Here is a 15,314-nt window from a genome sequence, read left to right on the forward strand (position 1 = left end):
ACAGACACACCTCCATCAAGCTACCTTCCGAATTAAAACCATTATTTGTCCCACCTATTACTACAACATAATAATTTGATTTTAGATAAGGAATTTCTCTTTTCGTATTTTGCACTACTTCACGTAGAGATGCTCCTGGCATGATGATACCTAGTTTTATCAAGCCTGGCTTGGAACTAAACTTTCCAAAAGACGCGATATGTCCCGCCCATGACTATCACTGCATACAGTCACTGCGATAGGTCTATTGTACGCCTTTTTATTCGCTTTTCTTTAAAACAACTCCCTGTTTAACGTTGACTGAAGATTCATTCGGATCCTTGCCCAGCCAAATGGGAGTGAATCTGTTAGGAGTCCTTAAGTCAGGAGAGAGATTCTATGTAGAGTGTTACGGACAACCAGAGACGACTCTTTCATCTAACTGATTTAATCAATCTTTTGGTCATTTGTTCCACCTCAAGATGTAAACTGTTGACGTTGTCGTTTAAGGGGATAATGGTAACGTTGCCATCTTACAGTCCTTTAAATTAAATGTATTGGATCTATTTTATTTGTTAAAAACAATATTATAATTAATTTATTGGGAATTGGATTGTTGTGTTGTGTTTAGTTGGCTACAGCATAAAATAAATTGTATGTTATGATTGTATGTATCAGTTTTGTAAATAATAAAGATTCTTGGAGCAATTTGAACATAAGAATTCCATGCAACCAATAGTAATCACTCAATTTCTAATGTAAAATTGTATTTTGTTACCTAAAGATGAAATGTTTGACTTCGAAAGGTCTCGTATACAATTTACATTGGAAAAATTTTATAATTATTATTAATTGCATTGAATTTGTAAATTTTTACTTTTTGTTGTCCTGTCATCGATTCTAACAAGTAGTCAACATAAAGAATTAAAACATCTATTAATGTAAATACTATTTTATGAATACAATTGAATAAGCTTAGTTATTTCTACTCACAAGAAATAAATTTGGAAGTAACTTTTCATAGATGAAATATCATAATAAAATATTATTCAATGAGCATGAGAAGTTTCCCCTAATAAATATATTCCATTAATATTCACTGTGACGAAAGAGGTAAGGATGTGGTTCAAACCGGTTCGATTCCCGAGCACGTCTAAAAATATTTTGAAATGGGTTAGGACCGTTTTTTCCGTAAAAAAGGTTTAAAGTGCTCATTTAAAAATGTATTTGCACTACAGATAGAACCCTATCAATAAGTGACTGGGTATCAATTTAGCAGTAATAGAATCTCGATGTATCGTATTTTATGTTTTATAACAGTTTTTACATCTAACACTTTTATACGGCTTTGGTCTTTTCATGTTTTATTTTAATTTTTTTTTTTAGATATTCAGCTCAGTTTGTGTGTGTACTGTGTATTATACTTACGAAGTCGAAGTTACTATTTGTAACTTATTATATATTAGGCTGTTTGAGTTTTAATTGGATTTGGAGTGGAGTTGACTCGTAGTTATTTATTATTAGTTTTGATCGTAAGTTTTGCTGATGATAAATAATTGTTTGGTTTATAATTTGTGAGGCTTATTTTATCAGTTTATTGTGAATTTAATATTAACCTATTGCTTTTTTCTAGATAAAAGAAAAATTATGTACTGTATTTAACCTGAAAAATGTATTAGAACGTTCTTAATCGTCCATAAAACCAATTAATAAATATTGTAAAACTCTGCTTTTATGAGTAAAACAAGTAGTGGTTTTACCTTTGTAGTATGAACTTATTAGTTTTATTTTAATAAAATATATCAGCTGTACAGTTTAGATAATTTAATATAGGCCCGCTTTAACTGACAGTTGTAAAAGGCCTAACTGAAGATGTCACATAGACAGTGGCAAGATGGAAACTCTCTCATCAATAAAAGAAATGAAGCCTATCTAAATTATCAGAAAAAAGCAGAGCAGATGACAAAACAGCAGCAATTAATAGAGCAAAAGAAACTGGAAATTCAAAAGCGTATGGAAGAGAAAAAGAAAAAAGAAACTGAAGAAGCACTGAAAAAGCTTAATGATGATAAACTTAAATCTGAGGAGGCTTCTAAATCGAAACGTAGCAGCTATTACAGCTACTCAAAGAATAAACAATGGCCAACGTAAGTAACCTAGGCCTATAACAATATATATATATATATACAAATAATTAGAAATAGCTTATTAGAATAGAAGGGTAGAGTACGATAAACGGACCCGGTTTGTATATCGCTTGTTGCAATCATTGATACTTATATATCGAATAACAGATTTATCAGTCGATATCAGCTTATCTGAAATACTAAATTAAAGTTATATGTTTCAAATTAATATAAATAGGTTAGTTTAAACAATTATGTAATGTCATAAATAATAAAAAAGCCAAACGATAAAGAGATAGGTGATAGAAAAAACCATTGAAATAATAAAGAAAACGTAACAACAAAAGAAAAGTCTTGAAACTGAGAAAGACAGTAAATCAACTTGTAGTGTTATTTTGTATTGTTATTTAGTTTCTAAAGCCAACTATAGTTACTTATAGAACAAAGTGTGTTTAGAATATGGAAATGCGTGTACAGTTGGTGCAGATGATTTAAATTCAAATGATTATTGTTCAAATGAATTACTATTGGTTGATTATATTGATGGGTATAATATTTAAATATCGTTTGATATCGATGTAAAAAACGGATCCGCTTATTCTACTCTACCCGAACAGAAATGCTTTATTCATGCTGTGTTTATGCATTAAACAGCCACATATATAACCCTAATACTGGTAAACATTAATTTCCAAGTTTAATATGTTGATACGTTTCCAAGTGGTAAATATTGAAAATTCATGTTTAACTTACGCATTCTATTTGAAACCTTTTGTATAGTATAGAATAATATTAAGTAACATTTTACATATAATTTAAAAACCTATTAAACAAACTTAATTATTTCTTGGGTAGACTTTAATAAGCGGCCAACATTCGTTATGGTTGTTTTTATTGAAAGGTTTTAATTATTTTTATCCGAAAAAATATTTCAGTATTACAATTTATTTAACTTGGCATATGATTTCAACGTATCACTTATAGTAATTTTAATGTAAACAATAAAGAGCAAAAAGCAACTAATATTTCAGACAATTGAAAATGGCGATGAACTTTAATTTGTGAGAACTTAAAATTTCAAGAGTAAAGTGAAACACTTTTTAATTGAAAATATGGAACAATTTTTTGTATTATTGCACAAACAAACCTGGGGCCTATAACCCCTGATCCTTCCCAAGTGCAGTCTGACCTGCAGAAGCCCAACTGGGACTAATCTCCTGCAGAAAAAAAAGTATCAAGAAAGTATAATCTATTACAAAATAATGTGTTAAGGTAATACATTCCAGTAACGTATTACTTTACTACTTTATATTTAATTATGATTTCCTTCATATCAGCCTCAGTAATTTGAATCAGTTTATTACAAGTATCTTTAAGGGAGCAGGATAAACTTATTTGGGACATAATTTCTTCCAATCTCGATTATTTTCCAAAAATTTATCAATCAATACTTGTTGCAGGAATTTTTAAATATAGGTTATCTCCCCCCCCCTATTCAAGTGAAGACCATGAGTACTGAATTTAGGCCTAGTAGCTAGTACAGTTGTACTAGCTAGAAAACAGTGTTTTAAACAGGCCTAGTAGCTAATATAGATGTACTAGCTAGATAATAAGGTTTTAAATTAGGCCTATAGTATACAAGAGAGATTTGATAAGTCTGATAAGAATAGAATAAAATATTATTTTCAAGGCAAAAACTCACTTTATTTCTCAACGTAGTCTCCTTGTAAGGCTATACACTTGGTCCAGGGAGTTTAAACATTTTTCAACCTATCGGCAAAGTAGGCTTTTTCAAACTCTGCAAAATAGTCTATCACAGCGGCGGACACTTCCTAATTCGATAAAAATTTCTTGCCACCAAGCCAAATTTTCAAGTTTGGGAATAAGAAGAAGTCACTCAGAGCTAAGTCTGGAGAATAGGGGGGTGAGGAACTAATTTGAATCCCAAGTGGATCACTTTTGTCATTGCGATAGCTGCTGTGTGGACTAGAGCATTGTCCTGGTGAAACAGCACCTTCTTCCGTGCCAATCTTAGACGCTTTTCAAAGAGTTCTTGTTTCAAACGATCCAGTTATGGATCTGCCTTTTTCCAAATAATCTATCAGGATTTTTCCCTGGGAATCCCAAAAAACAGTGGCAATCATCTTTCCAGCTGACAAAACAGTCTTCACCTACTTTGGTGCACTCTTCCTACTCTTCGACCATTGTTTGGGCTGTTGCTTGGTCTCCGGAATGTAATGGTGGATCCAAGTTTCATCCACAGTTTTGAATCTGCGCAACAGTCTTGAGGATTGCACCTGAAAAGTGTGAGATTCTGAGTAGAAATGTTCTTTCGTTTCCGTTTTTGTGTAAAGTTAAGCAGGCGTGGCACCCATCACGCACAGAGCTTCTTCATGTCCAGTCTCATGGAGAATGCAATGCACTCATTCAGTTGAGATGCCTACGATGTTAGCTATCTCGCGAACTTTCAATGTTCGGTCATCCATTATTATATCATGCACCTTATCGATGGTTTCCTGTGTGGTGACTTCAACAGGCTGACCGAAGCATGCTTCTCCGACCACGTTTAAACTCATTGATCCAAAAGTAAGTGATTTTAAGTTTTGATGCAGAACTCACATGACTTCATCTAACTCGGATTTGATCTGTGTGGGTGTGGCCAGCCCTTCAAATTAAAATGTTTAATGACCTCACAAAATTCGTTTTTCTCCATCCTAAGAAACTAACTTTGTAGTTACCACTTCAGCTGGCTGCCAACAATCAACTAATAACAGCTGCTATTCGAAACTTGCTGTAATATCTGTGGAAATACCAACAACAGGCTTACCAACAACAGTGCAGGTTCCGAAAGTTTCCCGCTCTTTCTTACAAATTTACCAGACTTATCAAACTGCCCTCGTATAAAATTTCTTTTTGTCAAACTTCCTAAAAGGTTGTTGTTAAAAAAGAGATGTAATAAAAAAAATCACTTTTTCAGAAGGGAGAGGCCAGAAGAAAATCCACCGTCTGCAACTGGTCCTACAAACATATTTAACAACGATGGCAGTTTTTTCGAGCAGTTTCAGAAAATATCAGGCATAAAGGGTAAGATTATACAAAAAAGTTGTGTAAGTAAGTTCTGTATTTCACATCTGGCTGCTATCTCGTGAAAACTAATAGATCATGGTTAGTATAATTAGTCATAATAATTAACAATACATATATCTTGTTTTTATAATGAATTTTAAACATATGATGCAATTTGGTTAAGTTTCATAACTATATGTCTTATTGAACTCAAGCTACTACAATTTAGGTATATAACCAGTAGTTCATGGAAAAAACAGAAATTCCTGGGCTAAAACGCCATTAAAATTAGCATGCCAATGGATTAACAATTTGAATGACCTGGTTTTCAGTTTTATATCGCTTGGTGTTTCGCACAAGATTAATTGGAAATTTTTGTATCAATAAGTTTTTTTTAATTATTATTATTTACTTTACAGTTAGGTTACAAAATAGAAATACTTATGACAGTACTGGAGTGTACTGCAGGACCTTAACACATTCATTCTCAGCTTAACATTGGGGTACAACGCCCAGAATCCCAAACTTTGTCTCTTAGCTGATTGTTGTATTCATTTTACTCATTGCTAAATATAATCAAATTTATAAATAAATACTTTTGTTAAATATAAAAGTACTATAATGCCACTGTGGTGTTATTGGTACTGAAAGTTTTGACTCGCCTCATAGTGACCAACTATTGGTGTTGAAACTATTGATCTAAGAGGTCCGTTCAGAAAGTTACCTCTAGTTTTGTTTATTACAGAAGTAGATACAAGTATTTTGTAATATACATCTTAAACCTGTGACTTTCCTTCATTTTTCAACATAAGTTGTATGTAAATTTGAACACATATCTATACTACCTGGGAAATGTCTTCCTCATAAAAATCTGTCACCTGCTTTGAGTCAAATCTGGGTTGAGTGATGGATGATTTAAAATGTCTTATTTGAATTCTCCAAGGTCTTTTTCTTTAGAGCATTATTGAGTCAGGCGATGTTGTGTAGAAACGCAATGACAGGAATCCTCTGCGATTGTTCTATTGCCCTTTTTAGGTTTATTAAAGTTTCAACATGCGAGTCTGCATTAATTGTAACCCCATTAACACATTCACTGCAGATGACAAAATTACTGGCGACAGAAAATATTTGCAGGAATTTTGTTTGTTTTTTCTTATCCAAAACGGAGTCAGGATAGCCGAAAGGGTTGTCCAAGGTATCCTGGAAGCTTCATTGGCCGGAACGGGTGATGTCATGTCCGTGCCGAGTCTGCTCGTCATCTGCACTGGTATGTGCTCGCAGCGCTCTAGGTTTCGGCACAAACACTCTTGAATTACACGTAGATAGTACATCAATTACACGTATTGGGGTGGGGTGGCCCACTGGGGGTGGGGGACGCCACCTTGTTAATTTACTGAGTAATAGTTTACAAAAACTGTTAAACATAATTCAATAATTATTTCTAGACTGTTTTGATAACCTAAAAACTATAAAACAAGAAATTTGGTTTGTGAATTTTTAATTGTAATTTGTGAAAATTTTTGTTAGCAAAGCACATTTTATTAATAGGCTTGGTGCAAGGATATCAATTTTTATCGGTGTCCTAATAATAATAATAATAACAACAACAACTTCTTTGTTTGGATTAAATAAAACCTGCTAAAGAGTTCTTGTATATACTTGTTCTGGTGTAGCTGAAGGAAAACAGACTCTTATCTCCTGACACTCTTATCAAGTTGTATAGCTCAGTGCTTGAGTCTGTATTCAGTAAACCTGAGGTCCTTAGATTGAATCCAACTGGAGGTGGTGAATCTTTTTGATAGTCAAAATAACAAATTATTATTAATAATTAATATATTTTTTGTTTTGTTTTTGTGTTTATTATTTGTAAATTTTTTAAACTAATAAATTGCTTTTCTTATTTATTAATTTAATTTAAAAAATTTATATTGATTATATTAATACAAAAATAGTAAAAATAAATATTGTTGTTATTTTATATTTATTTATTTATTTATTTATTTTTTAACAAGATTAAAAATAAAGTATCAAAAATGCCTAAATATCCTTGTGGAAAATGTACAAGAAATGTTGGTAAATGTCACGCTGTATTGTGTAAAGGAACCTGCTCAAAATGGTTTCATCTGAAGTGTACAGACTTAAAACAAGAAGGGTTTAAACAAATTGAGAAACACAACACATTGTGGTTCTGTAATGAATGTAACTTAATTAACTTGAGCTACAAAGAAGACCAAGATGTTGAAAATATAAATGAGGACCTAACTTCAGAAATAGAAAACTTGAATGAAGTAATTAAGACATTGAATGAAGAGCTTACATTTGCCAAGGAAGAAATTACAGAATTAAGAAGTCATAGTTCAAGATTAGAAATTTTGGTCTTAGAAAAGGAAGAAAAGAACTTGTTACTTGAAAGAAAATTAAAGGCCTTATTGGACCAAATGAATGTAAATGTAGGAAAAGAATAGCAGTCTGAAAGAAAAAGTTTGCCTCTCGTAAAGAATATTCAAACACCTTACAACACTCCAGTAGCGACATCTGAAAAAGAACTCTTCTCAAATGTCGTGAGCAAGAACATCAGAAATCCTTCTAAAGGCAAAATGCATATAAAAAAGCAGCCATTAAGTACAATTTCAACCTTCAATTACTATGAAGTACTTTCTTCTGACACGGACGACTATGAAGACGAACTCCAGAATATTGATGCTGAGAATGTTCAAGTTAAAGTACAAAACATTGTTACAAAAAAGAAATTGCTACTTTGTTCAGACAGTCATGGAAGGGATGTTGCTTGGAATATTAATAATATTCAAAACTCATTTGAGGCTATAGGTTATGTAAAACCTGGAGGAAAGAGTGAACAAGTCCTGAACATGATAAACTTCGAAAAAGAAAATTGTTCAAATGACGATGTACTTGTTCTCATGTGTGGAGCAAATGATGTTGCTAAAAACGAATCTCAAGTTGCCATTAACAACATTACAAAAGCTCTTGAAATGGCAAAATGTTACACAAGTAATGTAGTTTTGGTGGACTTGCCAAATCGATATGACCTGGCTGAGTGGTCGTGTGTTAATGAAGAGACAAAGAAAACCAATGAAATTCTGAAGAAGCTCTCTGAGAAGTATCCTAATGTGACACTAGTTGAAGCCAGTAAAGCAAATAAACACTTGCATACTAGACATGGTTTACACCTTAGTGTTAGTGGTAAAAGGTGGCTGGCTCATGAAATAATACAAGCAGTAAGAGACAATCCAGAAAAGCGACCCACATCATCTCTAAATACTGAATCGCCAGTGCTGCAGTCAGCCCAAACAAACAAAGTCAACAACTCGGGAAACTCACCCTCTCCAGTCCCAAGTCGCCACCCGCCCTCGCCACTGATGACAACACAGTAACAGACTTCATGGGATTTAATATCTTTCATTTGAATATCCAGTCGATCAAAAATAAACTAGACATGTTAAATATTTGGATAAATGAACTTAATATAACTATCGACATAATAACAATTAATGAACATTGGCTTGTTGAGGAGGAATTACTTTTATATCCTCCACTAGGTTTTAATTTAGCCAGTAGTTATTGTAGAAAACCTCCCCTTATAAGAGGAGGAAGCAGTGTATATGCCAGGGTAGGGATGGAATTTCAAATAATTAGCTTGGAAAATTATTGTTTTCCTCTTGTATTTGAAGCTTCAGCAATTTTACTAAAAAAAGAAAATTTCTTAATTGTAACTATTTATCGCACACCTGATTCTGATGTTAAGATTTTCTTCTGTTTACTGGATACACTTTTACAATTTTTATCAAAAACATACAAAGAAACCATAGTTTTGTCAGGAGATTTTAACATAAATATAATTAAAAATTCATTTGAAAAGGAGTCCTTTCTTAATTTATTACGCACTTACAATATGTATTGCTTGAACCTGGAAAACACAAGAGGAGAGGCATGTTTAGACAACATTATCACTAATATAAATACAAGAAAACGTAAATGTAAAGTAGTAGAACCTCACCTGTCTGACCATGCTGGCATCTTAGCTAGCTTATATAAATCTAATCTGACAAACATACAATGTGCTGTAAAAACGAATGACATGTACAAAAAAATAAGAGTGATGACGCCTATCACCATTGATAGTTTTAAAAAACTACTTCTTGAAGTAGATTGGACTAGGCTTAAGTTTTTTTATACTGTTGACGAGGCATTTTCTTATTTTATTAATTTATTGACTAGTTTATATGAAGAAACATGTTATTTAAAAGAAGTTATAGTTAAAAATTCAAAAAGGCCAAATATTCAATGGTTTACGCCAAAACTTAAGAATTTTAGAAGTTTTGTTTTAGTTTGTTATGACAATTTAAAAAATAGTAAAGGTACAGAAAGAGAACTGTTGGCTAAATCAGTGTACAAGGAAGCTAGAAAACAGTATAAAGCCTTGATTAAGGAAGAAAATCTATTGGCAAATGAAGATTACATTAAGAGGTCTAAAAATAAATGTAAAGCTGCATGGAATATTATCAAAGCTGAAAAAAGCACAGAATCGCAATCTAATGAGTCTTATATTGATTCTAATGTTTTTAATGATTATTTTATAAATGTAGCACTAGATATGAATAAAACTCAAGTACCTGATGATTTTAGTGTAGCTCTTAGCTTAGTAAATAATTATGTAAATAGTTGTACTCCAAGAAATACGTTATATTGGAAAGTAATTGTTGTTGAAGATGTCCTAAAGTGTGCTTCTGAATTAAATCTATCGGGTAGTGAAGATTACTATGGTTTTTCGAATAAGATTACTAAACAGATTATCAGTGTCATAGTTGAACCACTAACTTATCTATTTAATCGAATGTTAATTGAAGGCACATTTCCTCAATGTTTAAAAATAGCAAAAGTAGTTCCTATCTATAAGAAGGGTGATAAAACAAACCCTTCCAGTTATCGTCCCATATCTTTAATACCTATTTTTAGCAAAATATTTGAATATTGTATCAAAAACCAATTACAAAACTTTTTCATGCTAAATGGTCTCTTATGTAAAGAGCAGTTTGGGTTTTTACCAGGACTGAATACTACAAAAGCTGTAGAAACTCTAGTTGGTAATGTTATTCATAATTTTGAGTATAAAACAACATCATCTGCAACCTTAATTGATTTGTCTAAAGCCTTCGACAGCATACCTCATGAGTTACTTATAAGTAAACTTTATTGCTATGGTGTGCAAGGTAGTGAGTTGAATTTGTTGGTATCTTATTTGAATAATAGAAAACAAATGGTTGTTCAGGGTTCTAATTCGTCTCTCATAAAAACAATTCAAATTGGTGTGCCACAAGGCTCAGTTTTAGGTCCTTTTTTATTTATCGTTGCAGTTAATGATTTTCCTTTCAATTTACCCTGTATGTCAGTTTTGTTTGCTGATGATACTACTCTTCTAAATCACCATAGTACACTTAATGGTTTAATAAAAATACAAGAAAATGCAATGAAGGTAGCAACTGAGTGGTTTCAGGCTAACAGGCTTGTTGTAAACAATAGCAAAACAGAAAATATAATTTTTTTCAATGGACCATGTAATTTACAAATGTTTTAAGCCTGTTAAACTATTAGGAATCTTTTTAGACAGTAGACTAAGCTGGGAAAGCCATATAGAAAATCTTTGTACTAAATTGGCGAGAGTAATTTTCCTATTGCGCAAATTGAAACTCTGCATCACCGAAGAAATGCTAATAACCTCCTACTATGCCTTTTTCCACTCCCACTTCTAGTCTATGGAATTTCTTTATGGGGAAATAGTTGCCATTCAAATAAAGTGTTTGTCTGGCAAAAAAAAGCAATAAGAATTATAAAAAATCTTAATGAAAGGGAATCTTGCCTGCAAGCTTTTAGGGATTTAAATATCATGACATTGCCCTGTTTGTATATATATTATTGTTTACTGGATGTGAAAGCAAATCTGCAAAGTTATACTGTTAGAGAAACCATACATACTTATAAAACTAGAAAAAAGTACATGTTAGAGCTGCCAAGGACCAGGCTTGAAAAAACAAAAGGTAGTCATATCTATATGAAAATAAAACTATTTAATAAATTACCAAAAGGAGGATGGATTGTAAATATAAATAGGTTTAAACGAGTTGTAAGCAAATGGCTTAAAGAAAAAGCATTTTACTCTGTGAATGAATATTTGGCCTGTGATATTAGTTCCTTAAGTTTATAATTTTGTCTAGTCAAGTTTTAAGTTTTTTAACCTTTATTTTATAGTTTGGAGATTTTATGTTTTAACCACCTGACTTACATATTTTAAATATTTATATTGTTACATTTTTCATTGGGTTTTAATTGTATGTGTTATTTGTGTTTCTTGTCCAGTCTGTGTTTTTTATATATATTTACCCTTCAATGCTTTCCCTAGAACTGTTCGAATTCGACTCATTGTCTTCATCAGATGAAAAATTATCGTCAATTACATTACCGTCTTCCTCCAGTATGAGTACATACACTATAATCCACTCATACAATATCGCAAAGCATACACAACAAACGAAAATGCCGAACCGGCGACGAATCGCACCAACTGACTCACCGAAACAGGCACACCTCGCTATGAGTGTTAGAGCCTTCCTGGGCAACTGCTCAGCTCACACTGAAGCAATATGAAAGCAGCTGCCGTATGCCGAGCATGCTCGTCACCCACAGTGAATGTGTTAATCGGTGCCAATGACTTTTGTTGTTTTTGTGATGAGTGTGTATGAAACCCCTCACCTTTGATTGTCATGTAGTCTCTGGATTCATGAACTTAACCTATGTTTCATTGCCCGTTACAAAGCGCACAAAAAGGCCAAAAGCAGAGTTTTGTGATTTTCAGACAGTTATTGGAGGCCATCGAGCACAAAACTTTTGGTAGTCTAACCTAATGTCATATTAAACAATTCTGGAATTTTGTGAGAATTTTATTACTACACTCTCGAATAGTGAACAGTTGATTTCATCTGAGACCTCAGAGGGCCTTCCATTTCCCTCTTCATTTGGACATTTGTTCAGCCATTTTGAAAAAAAACTAATCCTATTAGGATTTGAAGGTTTAGTCCAAAACCTTTTTTGTTAAACGCTGCTTAAATGTGAAAGTTACCATTAAAAGTTACAGAATTAATATTATTAAAGTAATATATATTATTAAAAGAAGTTCTTGATATTTGTGTGGCAATTTTAGGTATCTAAAACTAATATTTTAACCCATTCACTGTTTATGTTTTCAATAGGAAATGCTCCAAACTTAATGCAGGTGCTGCCGTCTCCAATCGATGATCTTCTTCGGTCATTGATTTCTATACACACTAATATTTTTCAGCACCACAAATAAGTTTTAATATTTTTCTTAGGAGTGAATGTGTTAAAAATATAAATTTGGTATTTGTTGAAAGTTCTTGCATTCTCAATGTACCTTTTGTGGATTTTAAATACATTCCATTTTAGGGATCTGCCACACTGGCTTCCAAATTTCCATTACTAATCTTATGAGAGTTTTTATTTCTTAGTTTAAAACAGCTGATTACAAGAGCACTTATTGCTCAGACCACTAGCCTAGGTAACTAACATTGTGAGCGCCAATGTTACTGACTTTACCTGCCAAGGGAAAGTGACTTTACCTTAGAAGTAGCTGGTAAAGTCACTTTCAAAACTGGATACAGTAGAACCCCTCATATCCGGCCACCACGGGACCGAGCCCCTGGCCGGATAACGATTCGGCCGGATAAACCAACTTACAGTACACAACACTTGATGAAACAAAACAATTGTACTGTACTAACCGCACTGGAAATAATCAATGAACTGTTTACAGATTAAACCTACTAGCTCAACTGAGGACAACACAGGAAAATGTAAACAAATAGATACACCAAAATAACGCACGAGTCGTGGGAGACTAGTGCGTGCAACTGCGCGTCCGCAAGCCGTGGTAAATAAATTTCGATATTGGCTTCCGGGAAGTGGCCGGATAAACCGAGGTACGGTAAAACCGAGGCCGGATATGAGGGGTTCTACTGTAGAACTTTTAGTCTGCTTGTAGAACTGCTTTAAATTTGTGTTCCAAAAACTCTTAAGAGTTGAGAGAGGGAGTTTTTAATAGTCTCAATATATGAAAACTGTTAAATGATCCCCTCTTTTCAGTAAACCAAGAGAGAAAAAGGATGTAGTGTTGATATAGTGGTTGAAACTATATTGTGCATGTTTGTCTTTCAAGGATGAATTACACAAGATTTTTTGCAAGAGGGGATCCTAATGAACCAAAGGACCCTCCTAGAAAGCCATTGTACAGCTGTGTTGGTTGTGTTTAAAGCTCAAGGACACAAGAAAAGAGTACAAGCTTATGATTGGAGGATTACAAGATTAATGTTTTAACAACATGTTGACTATTTTCTTGACAGTGATGAGCAGGATGGAAGATTTCATTATGTCAAAAGACACTACCTACAGAGACATGAGTTGGATGCTATTAACTGTTACAGTAACTGCTGTCACTATTAACTGTTACAGTAACTGCTGTCACTAATAACTGTTGGGTGCTCAAGCAGGGCACTAAAATTGAAAGCGAAAGCATGCCCAAAGTAGCATATATAAAAAAGAAAACTTTTATAGGAAAATATAATTAACACAGAATAATGTATACATTGTAATATTATTATACGATAAAAATTATGTTTAGTTCATTGTAACAACTTGAAATTTTTCACTGCTGGTAAGTTTAGTAGTTATATAAACCTTTATTTTTTAAGACCTGTATAATCAGTGGCAAAACTCATGACATTACATTTTATTCTTTATTTATTTCAGTGGAAGCAAGAAAAAGAAGCAAAGAAATTCCAAAAGGCCTTGGTGATATTGAAAACGGAGCTGTGAAAAACAATGAAGAAAAACAAAGTAAGTTGGGTTCTGTGTCAATAGTTATTGGTTTTTAATAATTTTCGTAAATATTGCACTAATAGAATTTAATAATACACGCAGGGTGTTCATACCGGGAACTAAATTCAGCTACGAATATCATAAATTAATCCATTATTACATTCTCTTAGTGCAGTGTCTGAAGTTTCACACTGGTACATATTGACTTCTGTAAACGTTTAATATTAACTCCTTGCATCGTTTTGACATCAAAGACCACATAGAATACAAAAAGGAGCTCATCTAGCAGCTATTCAGTGTAATCTAGATCAGTGTGACCATTCCCACCATAGCTAATTTATGTGAATCACCCATTCCCACCATAGCTAATTTATGTGAATCAGCCATTCCCACCATAGCTACTTTATGTGAATCAGCCATTCCCACCATAGCTACTTTATGTGAATCAGCCATTCCCACCATAGCTACTTTATGTGAATCAGCCATTCCCACCATAGCTACTTTATGTGAATCAGCCGTTCCCACCATAGCTAATTTATGTGAATCAGCCATTCCCACCATAGCTACTTTATGTGAATCACCCATTCCCACCATAGCTACTTTATGTGAATCAACCATTCCCACCATAGCTACTTTATGTGAATCAACCATTCCCACCATAGCTACTTTATGTGAATCAACCATTCCCACCATAGCTACTTTATGTGAATCAACCATTCCCACCATAGCTACTTTATGTGAATCAGCCATTCCCACCATAGCTACTTTATGTGAATCAGCCATTCCCACCATAGCTACTTTATGTGAATCAGCCATTCCCACCATAGCTACTTTATGTGAATCAGCCATTCCCACCATAGCTACTTTATGTGAATCAACCATTCCCACCATAGCTACTTTATGTGAATCAACCATTCCCACCATAGCTACTTTATGTGAATCAACCATTCCCACCATAGCTACTTTATGTGAATCAACCATTCCCACCATAGCTACTTTATGTGAATCAACCATTCCCACCATAGCTACTTTATGTGAATCAGCCATTCCCACCATAGCTACTTTATGTGAATCAACCATTCCCACCATAGCTACTTTATGTGAATCAGCCATTCCCACCATAGCTACTTTATGTGAATCAACCATTCCCACCATAGCTACTTTATGTGAATCAGCCATTCCCACCATAGCTACTTTATGTGAATCAGCCATTCCCACCATAGCTACTTTATGTGA

At 33.4% G+C, this 15,314-nt stretch overlaps 1 protein-coding gene across 2 annotated transcripts in view; it reads left to right on the plus strand.

Moving 5' to 3' along the window:
- Positions 1-1,382: 1,382 nt before the first annotated feature.
- The window catches only part of LOC124366946 (bromodomain-containing protein 4), a 33,947-nt gene continuing 20,015 nt past the window's right edge, over positions 1,383-15,314 (plus strand). Inside the window, exons 1-3 of one of the 2 annotated variants that reach the window (XM_046823564.1) lie at positions 1,383-2,126; positions 5,083-5,189; positions 14,010-14,096. In XM_046823564.1, coding sequence (XP_046679520.1) covers positions 1,852-2,126; positions 5,083-5,189; positions 14,010-14,096 — 469 coding nt within the window. In that variant the 5' untranslated portion in view covers positions 1,383-1,851. The remainder of the gene's footprint in view (positions 2,127-5,082; positions 5,190-14,009; positions 14,097-15,314) is intronic. The other variant, XM_046823565.1, reaches the window with a different exon arrangement.

This window comes from Homalodisca vitripennis, chromosome 7 (genome assembly GCF_021130785.1).
Source record: "Homalodisca vitripennis isolate AUS2020 chromosome 7, UT_GWSS_2.1, whole genome shotgun sequence".
NCBI lineage: Eukaryota > Metazoa > Arthropoda > Insecta > Hemiptera > Cicadellidae > Homalodisca > Homalodisca vitripennis.